Here is an 11674-nt window from a genome sequence, read left to right as displayed (position 1 = left end):
ACTCAATCAAAATCCATTGTACGAATAGTGTAGTGTGGTGCCTTGTTTCAATTCCAATTTCCATAGAATTTTGTGGAGGGTAACTGGTAAGTAGCCAAATTTGAGCATCAGATTCCAAACTCTAGAACATTGCACTAGTCACTTTGCCAACTGGTGTCCACTTACACTATAGAGATGAGAGATATATAGGATAGGCTATAGATGATCATTAATCATCCACAATCAACGGCTAAGTTTGTCAAAAAACAAAAACTACCGAATCCTCAACCAATGGAATTGTAATCCAGCTTTCATTTCTATCCAAACCCATTACCCAAGAGTCCAAGACAAATTTGAATTCAATTCAGGTAAAGAATAAATTCTTCATGTAAAAACAAGTGTTAAGTAAAGTTTAAAAACAGTCATAAATTGATCATTTCAGAAATCTTCTATGATAAAATTTAAATGAAAAATTAATCATAAAAGTTGTTCATTAACCACTAATCCAAAGCTGCATGCAATCATTCAAAAACTAGGTGGCCTAATGGACTCTGAAAATTCATGTTTGAAGAAGAAATGCTACCATGCTAATGACTCAACTGTCAAGAAACAAACAATAAAAGTTTGTTTTAAATTGTCACATTACTTGGAAAATGAAATTTTAAATTATAGAAAAAATAATTACACTTGTAAAGATTATTAAGTCTTACCAAAACACCAATCATCATCACTTAATTACACTTGTTCCATTGTTCCTGGGAATTCTAAAACAAAGAAACAAATATTAGTATGTAACCCAAAAAATTACATAAGTTATAAATAATATCATGAAATAAAGTTTATTCACAAGATAACAAATATTACCTAATGCAATTTCTTCATATTTTTCCACTTCATCCATAGCTTCTCAAACATCAATTGGGATTGGTTTGGACCGTAACCAATCTTGGCCACATATAAGAGCCTCCACCATTTTTGAAAATAGTGAACTCTTAAATGGATCAAGTAAACACCCACTTGTGCTGAATGTCGATTCAGAAGCAACTATAGAAATTGGCATGGCCAAGACATCTCTTGCTATTTGAGAAAATATAGAATACTTTTGAGAATTCATTTTCTACCAAATCAAAATGTCAAATGAGTCACTTGGCTTTTCACAATTCTCTAACAAATACCTTGCAACCTCAGATTTACTTTTTACATTTTCTTCACTTTCTAAGTGTTTTGAAAATTGAAATGCTAAGAATCTCTATGTATCCTCTTCATTATCATCAAAATCCATCTCATTTGAAGCTTTACTTGAACTTGATGCTTCATGTTCAGCATTAAAATTTGAATTGCATTCATGATCATGATAATGGTAATATAAACGATTAAGAGTTTCCTCTACTCTCTCGGTCATCTCTCTAACCCTCAAACTATCATATATTTGACCAAAACAAAATTTCACATATTTTAATTTGTAACAATAATCCAAAACAATGGCAACATATAACAAGAAATTCAGATTTTCAAGGTTCTCCCAATATTTATCAAACTTTCGTTTCATGCGCTCTGCCATAGAAATCAAGAGACTATCTCCACTTCTAGACAAATGAACCAACCTACTTTGCAATGCAACAAGTTCATGAAAAATGCATTCGATGTGACATAAAGAGATCCCGAAAACCGCAATGTTACATTATAGAAAAGCTTTAGAAACTTCACAAAACATCTGGCGTTGTCCCAATCATCATAATTAGGAGGCCCAACATGCTTATTCCCTCTCCATTTTCCTTTCCTATTCCCATTTCCACTCTCATTTTCATCCTCATCACCGCCTTCAAAGTATAAGAGATATCTTGGATCATCCTCACCTAGTCGGTCAAAAGCTCTTTTAATTTTTTCAGCAACTTCCAACATCAAATAGATAGAATTCCACCTAGTCTCATCATCAAGGCATACAAGATTCTTATTTTCTATTTTCTCCTTCTCAACACACATTTTAAAAGTTTGAAACCTAGATGGAAATGATCTCACATATCTTACTGCATTTTGGATTTTGAGAATAGACTCATGTAAGTCTTCCAATCCCTAATTATTCATTTCAAATATCTAATTGCACCATCATTAGAACTTGCATTATCAACAATTGTAAAAATTCCATCAATGCCCCATTCTATCAAGCAATCCTCAATAGTCTTACCAATTGTTTCCCCTTGTGATTAGGAACTTGACAAAAGTTTAAATTTTTTTTGTTCAAATTCCATTCACTATCAATCCAATGTGTTGTCAAGCACATATAATTTAAATTTTGGATTGATGACCAAGTATTAGTGGTAAGACATATACATTGATTTTTTATCACTTTTTGCAGTTTCATCTTCTACTCAAGAAAAGTTTTCATGCACTCTCTAGAAACTGTGATACGAGAAGGGACTATAAACTTAAGTTGCAAAGCTCGAGAGTAGTTCTTAAATTCTTCCCCCTCCACAATTCTAAAAGGCAATTCATCAATAATAACCATTTTAGCAAGCTCCTTTCTAGCTTCCTCAACACTAAAAGTCATTGCTTTTAGCTTACCAATAGTGAGACCATCTTCTCCTCCTTCATTTTTAGGCTCAAAAAATAATGTCTTTCGCCTTTTATCAACCCTATAGGGATATTTCATGCACTGTTGTTGCAAATGACTCCATGTGTTACTAGTGCCATGATTTTTTGTGTCACATGCGTAGTCTTTGCCACAATAGTTACATGCAACCCTAAGTTCATCCTTATCCTCCATTTTAGTGAAATGGTCCCAAATTTCTGATTTTAATTTAGAATATTTCCTTTTATTTTGCTTAATGGGCTGTGTCCTAGTAATTTTACGAGGAGCAAGGGGATTTTTTACCAAATTTGCAGCCTCAGAATCTTACTGCTTTGATCTCATTGCTACTGGATCTTCAACTTCATCAACCCCATGCACATTTTCATTTCTTTTAGGATCCATCTAAAAACAAAATACCATTATAAATTTATAATGATTATTGAGTTTCTCAAGATGAACATCCCTAACGTAACAAATTAAGAAAAAAGCAACTAATTGGTTATAATAAAAAAACTATATATATGTTATTTTTTTATCTAACATCAATAAAACTGAAATATATAAAATAATAAAAATATGTTTCAGAATATATATTTTTGGAAATATATATTCTGATATTATATATATCTGATATATTTCAAATTTTGAAATATATATATATATATATATGATATATTTCAGTAAAAATACATAGTTTTTGTGCAAATTATGAAATTACTATAAATATCTATTACTATATTTCAAATATATATATGAAAAATATATATCCCAAACCGAATCATCGATTTATGATTTTTTATAACCCGAAACCGACCAATGCTGAAGAAAACCCAACTGACTCGGGTTGGTCGGTTTGATCGGGTTGAATCTTCTTATGAACAGCCTGACACTCGAGTGACGTGCACGTGGGCCAGTGGAGTGAAGGGAAATTTGTGAAATTCCCAGGAATAAAATTCGGTATTTGATATTTGAGTACCATTGTTTTAGGATTTATTTTTTATGCACTGGCCTAAGTGGTGAATTTCCCTATTTTTTAATAATGTTTCCATTGTTTGTAATAAATTTAAGGCATCACATAAACAATGATGGTGTGTTCACATTTAATTGGGGTTGCATGCGACACAGTCTTTGGAATTTTTTTCTCCAAGGTGCAATGGTTGCTGTCTCGGTATTGTCTTGCAACTCCAATAAAAAATGTCCACACCAACATGCTGATTCTAATTCAATTTGACAACAAGTATTGCCTCTTATACGAGCAAGAAAATCAGCTTCCCAAACTATCTTGGCTAGTTTCAGCAGCTCAATAAACACAACTCAATCATCGCAAAAGCCCTCCTAAATGAGCCCTTAATTTCAATTTGTAATGGCTTCCAGGTACATTAGACACAAATAGACCGGTTCATGGGTTTGGCTGGGTTTCGTCTTTGTATTAATAAAATATATTCAGGTCCAAGTCCGAGTCCAGTCCTTATATAAAGCCCAAAGCCCAGGCTCGAGCCTGAGTTTGGCCAAAAAATTGGAAAATATTTTTTTTCTTTTGTATTCAATAAAAATTAAAAATTGCTCTATTTATATTAAAAGACCTCAGAATCTAAAAAAAAATAATGAAAGATCTCATTATTACTTGAAAAAAGAGAAGAATAATAAAAAAATATATTATATATTTTTATCATATAATACATTATTAAGTCGGGCTCGGACTCGGCTGAGATTTTTTGAAAAAGCTCGAGTCCAGCCTGAAAAAGGTTGAGCCCGAGCCCACGGGCCTAAAATCCTGTCCAAACTATACTTAAATCAGGCCGGGCCAAGCCAGTTGGTCGGGCTACCTGGCCCATGAATAGGCCTAGACACAAAGCCCGTTGTCCTTCTGTTTTGGCTCTACCTCTCCAAAAGACAAGCAAGAACCCGAAGCTATCCTCCCGGCAACCATTCGGCTATGAACAGATATGTAACATACATACGCTCTATTACATCAACTAGAAGAGCACGACAATCTCTGGTTGCACTCTTAAGAAGCTAATGCTTTCACCGTCTCCACCAAGTTCAGGATACCATTTATTGGAAAAAAGCATTTCAATGCATGTACTTCTCAAGGTAATGCTATTTGTGATTCACTAGTTTTAAGAAATGTTTGACAAATTGCTTGTTACTTGTTAGTAGAACTTACTTCTTCATCGGGTAAGATGAACCTTGATGAAAAGTTGCTGACTGAGGACAGCTAGAAATGGGTGCTCAATGAAGCTGTTCCGATTGAAGCCTTGGCTCATACAGCAAAAGAATCATGGAACATCACAAAGTAAGTTGATTGTAAAGAGCTTAGGTAATAGCTACTTCTTACTCAACTTTGCTTTGTTTTCAGATTATGAGAATACCCTAAACAAAGGGCCTTGTTTTGTTGATGGTGAATACTTAGTACTTATGAAGTGAAGGATTGTCTTCAATCCTTACAACCATCCTTTATCCAGGTCCGACATCTGGGTCTATATTCCAGGTTAACCCTTTGGGATCTTGTTGATGAGGTTGGTCGTGTGGTAAAGCTTGATGAGAATACGCAGACCATGGAAAGAATTGTTTTTCCACAAATGTGTAACAATGCGAAGCTAAGAAACCTATTCATACTAGACGCATGTCCCCATAACTGTAACAACGGATGGACTTTAGTGGTGATGATGAGTTTGGATCAAATGAAGGGAACATTGACAATAATATATAAAGGGTTCAATGAGAACATTGAGAAAGATTGAAGAAGATAAAAGGCACTGGGAATGGAGAAACTAGCACGAGAACAAGCACAACCTTGACCCATGTATTACAAACAGCCACGAGCTCCTCTTCTGGACCAAAGAGATGGAGTGAAAGAATACAAACAAGGCCATGGCAAATGCTTCTAACACTATCATCCTCGACAATAATCATGCATGGAACACTAGGGGTATGGGAAGTCCTTGCGATGTAAGCACGTTAGAAATTTGATGAGAATGTACATGCCCAATCATCTTTTTTATGGATGAAAACCTGAGTTAGTTTGAGTTGGGGAAAAAATTTTTAATCTATTAAATTTGAAAATTACTATGTAGTAGATCCAGTACGGTATGCATGAAGTCTTTGGATTATGTGGAGCACTCATATTATGGATTTAGAAAGACCTTGGTCTACCCTATCCAACCTGAACCTACCTCGATGGATCCAACATTACAATACTTACACCATAGGCAATTACCCGAGAACAAAGTTGAAGTTTAGAAGGTAGTGCATCGGTCAGTTCAATATACATTGCTGGAAGATAAGCTCTATGAGAGATCGTTCACCCCACCATACCGTAGATGCTTGTGACCCAATGAAGGATGCTACATCCTTAGAGAGATTCATGGAGGCCTCTATAGCAATCATTTGGGGGGTGGGCAGGGCCTTAACCAATAAGTCTCTCAAACAAGATTACTTTTTACCTACTATGAAGGAAGATGTAGTTCAACTCGTCCAAAAGTGCGACCAATGACAGAGGCACACCAATGTATCGCACCATCTAGCAACCTTCTTCATGTCCATCAACAGTCTATGGCTTTTGCATAGTGGGGAGTGGACATCTTGGGGTCATTTCCCTTCACCTTGGGTTAGAGGAAGTTTTTGATAGTGGCCATTGATTATTTCACAAAGTGTATTGAAGCCAAACCTCTTATGCATATAACAACTAGAAACATTTAGAATTTCTTAAGAGAAAAGCATTATCTGCCGCTTTGGCCTCCCTCATACTTTGATCATAAACAATAACCATTAGTTCAATGACTCAAAGTTCATGAATTTTTGTGCAAGCCTTGGAGTAGAGTAATGATTCACCTCGGTCACTACCCATAAACTAACAACCAGAACAAGGTAGGTAATAGAACCATTGAAGACCAACTTGCACCAAGGCTTCCTCTTCAAGGAATTGGTCAGTGAAAGTCCTCCCACATTGGATGCAGATTAGTAGGCTCTTCTCCTTGGGACTAAGAGTTGGCCTAAACCTTTTGAAAGTCAGGTTATTGGAATTCCCCCACCTCATCCACAGGAGCTAACCCTTGACATAGGACACGAAGGAATACTTACTCTTCCAATGGTGCAGAGAAGATGGGGATCCATCAAGATCTTCTTCCCGGTCCATGGCATAAAGTATCACCACCCTTTGACTAACAAGTGGGTTCCAAGGGAATACAAACTCCCAAATAGGTTCACCATGAATTAGATGCCTTGTTGGTGGGTAGCACAGATAACTCTAACCATAGCTTTAGCGGTGTTGGGAGCCAATTGGTTGATGGTGACGTAGTAGTTCAAGATGGTAGGGATCAAGGGGTACAAAGGTAAATGAAGCCCAACCTGCAGACGATGCTCATGAATGGAAATTTTCCCTTGTTAGTTGTCCAATGCCTATCATTAACCTCGGGGAATCTAATTACAAAGTAGTTTGGGATAAAGTACTTCTGATGCAACTTCACGTTGATGGGCATAAGGATGCACTCTAATTTAGAACGTTCCCCCTCCGAAGAAACAAACATAGTTGTTGCGGGAATGGTCCTTGGGCCCCTAACTACTTCCACTTCGTTGAACACTAAGCTAGAAGCCTCACTACACTCGTCCCTTGGCTCTCGGCCTACCTCTATCTACTCGACGACCAAGCTAGAAACCTCATCTCAATTGGCCCAGGTAATCCTAGACATACTTTGTAAGACATCCACCTCAAGAGGCTAAGCTGAGCTCTCAATCTCTAACCCAAACTCATAATAAGTAGAATAAAAAACAATCTAAAGACATAGTAACAGGATGAGGACTTACCGAAGATGAGAAGAAATGGAGACCTCGGAAAGTGAATGTGGGAAAGTAAGCCAAAGTAAGCTGAATAAACACTATATGATTCAACGGTTGCGATTGTGCTCTTCTGACTTATTATGACAACAAGTTCCTCGTGGTGCATACCTCAGAAGCTAAAATGATGCCTGACCAATACCGTGGTGCATCATTCAGGCTGTTGTTTGTCTCCTTTTTTTTTAATTTTTTAACTTAAAAAAAGTTGAAGGGAATAATTAATGGGCCAAGTTTGTCATTTAAATTGATGTCAACTCAAATGCATGTATAACCGACATGTTGCAATGTAATTGGAAATGCATCACAAAACAAGTGTAGGAGAATCCAAATTCGTGGAAAAACCAAGTAAAGAGCTTTCAATTTTTCTTTGCTTTTTTCTCTTTTCTAGTATTCAATTATTCATGATTTAATCTTGGTGATAACACAAATGTGTTAGGGGTTGTTTTTCATCTTTCATTTCAAAATGAAGCAGAGGTTGCATTTTACTTTATTTATTTGTTTTTAATTTGACTCTTTTATTTGGTAAGAACACATGATTAGAATTGTTGCAGCCATCTACTACTTCTGTAGCTTTTAGTCTCCTAGACTCCTACCATGAATGTAGTTGTTGTTATTATGCTTAAACCAATCCTAACAAGTAAATTTGTTATTTTATCTCTATATATTAATTGATAGAAGAAGACTCCAAATTCTGGTTATTAAAGTGGAAAAATTGAATCTATTTGGTCTTAAGTTAGAATGATGGTTTACTCCAATAAATATGGTCATGGCTTTTATATTATTCCCAAATCCCAAATATCACTCAAGATGCAATATTTGATTGCAAATAAATAAAGGAAAAAAAGATTTCCTTGTGTTTCAAATAGGAAATGAACTTGAATAATTGTGAAATGTACGAGTGTTACAAGACATGAACAAAGATGGCTCACTACTATTTTACATTTGATATAGCTCTAGACAATTGAGAGGGGAGGATTTTTAATGGAGAGGGTAATTTTGTCCTAGAAGATATAAGTACCATGTGCACGCCATACTATGGATATCATTGCTTTGAAATCTGGACCAGACCAGACAATTAGACCTTTCAACCCAAGAACCGGTCAAGGGTTCGGGTCCGGTTTTGGATTAGACCATCATTTTTGAAAAAAACATTGAAATTTGTCAAGGAACTATTGACCCAGGCAGTTGAATCATTAAATCATTCGACCTGGCCAATGGTTCATTGTCTAATTCCTCTCAACGAATATGAACCAACAATGGTGAGTCTTCTTTCTTTCTCTTATCTTTTCTCTTCTCTCTTCACTCGTCTTTCTCTATTACCAAAAATAACATCTTTTTTAGAAACACAGAAATAAATTTCTGAAAATGACATTGTGTATCAAAATACCATCTAAAATGAAATGAGAACCACAACAATTCCTTTCTTAGTCGTTCTTCTCTCTACTGCAACAATATAGACAACTAGACATAGTCGCCATCTCCTCCCATTCGTTTTTTAGCCCCCTTTCTTATTCGACTCTTGGAGGTCGAACCACTGACCCAGGAAAAGGTGGTCAAAGTGGTTTCATTTTGGGTCGGTTTTTAAAACCTTGGTAGATACTGTTAGACAGTTATGCCCTTAACTCCAATCAGATTGATGTACTTATTGACATTTATTGTAAATGAATAAAGTGCATAATTGATTCATGTTATTTTGGTGCATTTCTGTGTAATACCCTTAAACCGGGCACTAATGAGACTTGTGTTAGTTTAGAATCTTCACAACTGTTGGATAGATGTAAAGAGATTTATCCTACCAAGGCTAACATTGATGTGCTGCCAAGAAGGTTGGGGTGGTTTGTCCTAGCTGCCAGGGTAAGACCCAAAGCACATGCAGTGTGGGTTTTCTTGAAGCCCTGAGCTGGACCAAATTCCAGTATTGCCCTGGACCTTGGAGATAAATGGGCAAAACTGGAATGTTACACCTAACCCCTATACTCGATTATGGTACTGCACTAGGTGTCAGATTGGGCTATCTTTGGTATGCCAATCAATGAGATCCTTAACCGAGTCAAAACCTAGGTATGTTGGGGCAATCCAAAAATTCACTTGAGTGGGTGATCATAGTGATAGGATCAGCCTCTTTGTCAGACAAAGTGAATGATTGGAGAATGCACTTTCTCTGATGGAAACCTAAACTGTCAGCGATTGATTTCAAATTGTTGAGATTTATTTTGCAATATATATTTATATAGAAATATACATATATTATGGTTTCATAAATTATTTGCAAAAGGTTTTAATTCCCAGGATCCATGTCAGTAGAGAGTGCAACACTATACCTTGTAGCCAAGGGAGAGGTCATCTCTTGTCGGGCAGTGTTTGATCATTATGGGCTGAGTGGTTAAGTATGAAACCATTGAGGGTTATACCTTATGGGCTAATCTTGCATCTGCCCATAGTCCTTCGGCCTTCATAAGGTGGCTAGACTCAATGACCATTTAGGTAAATGTTGGGCCTATTAAGAGCCCATACTGATGGACTCAGGGGTTCACTGTGTTCTGTAGTGAATTCGGCCAAGCCTTGTAACAAAGGCTGGGCTGAACCCATGTGGCTGATGTGTAAATCAATGCTAGAGTCCCACACCATACAAAGAGATCCAAACTAGCCAGCATTTAGGATTAACAGTTAGATAAGATAATTCTTATCCACTTGAGAGTCCAGATCCAAATATTAGATTTAAATCAAGAAACTCATTCCGAATTGGAATAGGAAGCTAATCCAGAGAAGTTTATAAATAGGGGGCAAATTCTATATAAAGATCGCTTATTCTCTACAACATTTTTCTTCCTTTGCTCATGCCTCCCTACATAGTTTGATCTCCACCTCTTAGAGTGATCAAGAACTATTCTTGATATTGTTTCTTGGTGAATAAACAATCTGAAGTCGTGCTCACACAACCCTACATGATTCTTGATGAAGAATCACAGGTTCTTTCTGAATAACCCTTCCTGTTGATCCTGCCTCAACATTCACTATGTCATCTTCAGTGGAGGTGCATTTGGTAACCTCTTTGGGCATGAACACCTACGTTGGGAGTTATTGTTATTCCGTATCAGGTATATCCCTACTTGCTTCCTTTTGGTTTCAGATTTGGTCCAGTTTGTTTCAAGAACAAACCTTGAAAAATGCAGTTTTTCTAAATTAGGGAATAGGATTTCCAGATGGGAGAAAGAAATTTTTGAAATTTCGCCCAGCCACCCTGCATTGGTTCGGCCATCCATATGTTGGATCTCCCATCCCTTCAGAAACACCTCATTTATTAATTCCCCTATGTGATATTTCTTTCAAAAAGTTGTCTTAAACTCGCATTATGAATGGAGCATCCCTTTTGATAATATTAAGAGTGAAAAGTTACCCCTATTGGCTAAAAACCCTTTGTATTAAATCAGATTGAATAAATTTCTAATTGCCTAACCCAATGAGGAATGGCAATGGGACAGGTTTGGAGTAGGGCATCCCCTCCCCGTCCTCGCCTCATCCTTGGTGATAGGGCGAGGCACCCACTCCCTGTCAGAGATGGGGAATCGTCGAATTTTCCCCTTTTCAAGGCAATCACCTAAAAATTATCTATTTTGTGGGAAATTTACAAATAGGATTATGTGACTTTGGGGGTATTTTAGGAATTAAATTATGATAATTTGGGGGTACTTTAAAAATGGAATTTATGGGATTCTAGGATTTTAAGAATTTAGAGAAAACTTAGAGATGTTTTAAAAATCAATATTAAACCTAGAGATATTTTACTAATTTACCTTTAGGTATGGGGCGAGTTTAGGGCATGTTCGGGGAATTATATGCAAAACCCATCCCCACTCTGCCCCCGGTTTGAGGAAAAAATATTTTCCCCATCCCCATTTACGATTGGAAAAAATCCGCCCTGTTTAGGGTGGTGCAGGGTAGGGCCCTAGTTTTACAAGAGAATTTGCTACCCCTAAAACCAATTTCTAGCTCAATCAGGTTGGGTTGAACCCAATCTATGACAACCTAACCCAATTGGTCCAAGATCAGGTTGGGTTGGTTGGGCAGTGGGTTGTGTTAGAAGGGTTTAGAGTTCGTCATATAGATGGCCAAACCATGCTAGATGGCTGGCCAAATTTTTAAATTTTTTTCTAACCCTTTCGGGAACTGATTTCTTAATAAATTTGAAAACTAAATTTTCAAAATCGATCTTGCACTGAACTAGACCATATTTGAAACAAAATTGAAAGGGAATTATACCTAATATTAAGACATAAATCGAAACTCACA

At 36.6% G+C, this 11674-nt stretch overlaps 1 protein-coding gene across 1 annotated transcript; it reads right to left on the bottom strand.

Annotated features, from left to right (window-relative positions):
- Window positions 1-2344: 2344 nt before the first annotated feature.
- On the bottom strand, window positions 2345-2743 carry LOC148872225 (zinc finger BED domain-containing protein RICESLEEPER 4-like). The gene has a single exon (XM_088970105.1). The coding sequence runs from the start codon at window positions 2741-2743 to the stop codon at window positions 2345-2347; it is 399 nt and encodes a 132-aa protein (XP_088826231.1).
- Window positions 2744-11674: the final 8931 nt, after the last annotated feature.

The sequence above is a fragment of the Nelumbo lutea genome, chromosome 2 (assembly GCF_056320005.1).
Source record: "Nelumbo lutea isolate HS-2025 chromosome 2, American lotus-T2T, whole genome shotgun sequence".
In the NCBI taxonomy this organism is placed as follows: Eukaryota; Viridiplantae; Streptophyta; class Magnoliopsida; order Proteales; family Nelumbonaceae; genus Nelumbo; species Nelumbo lutea.
The sequence above is the reverse complement of the archived record's forward strand: the minus strand, read 5'-3'. Positions and strand labels throughout refer to the sequence as shown.

Excerpts from the sequence above, each read along its gene's own strand:
- LOC148872225 (XM_088970105.1), bottom strand. The coding sequence starts at position 2,743 with ATGGAGGATAAGGATGAACTTAGGGTTGCATGTAACTATTGTGGCAAA.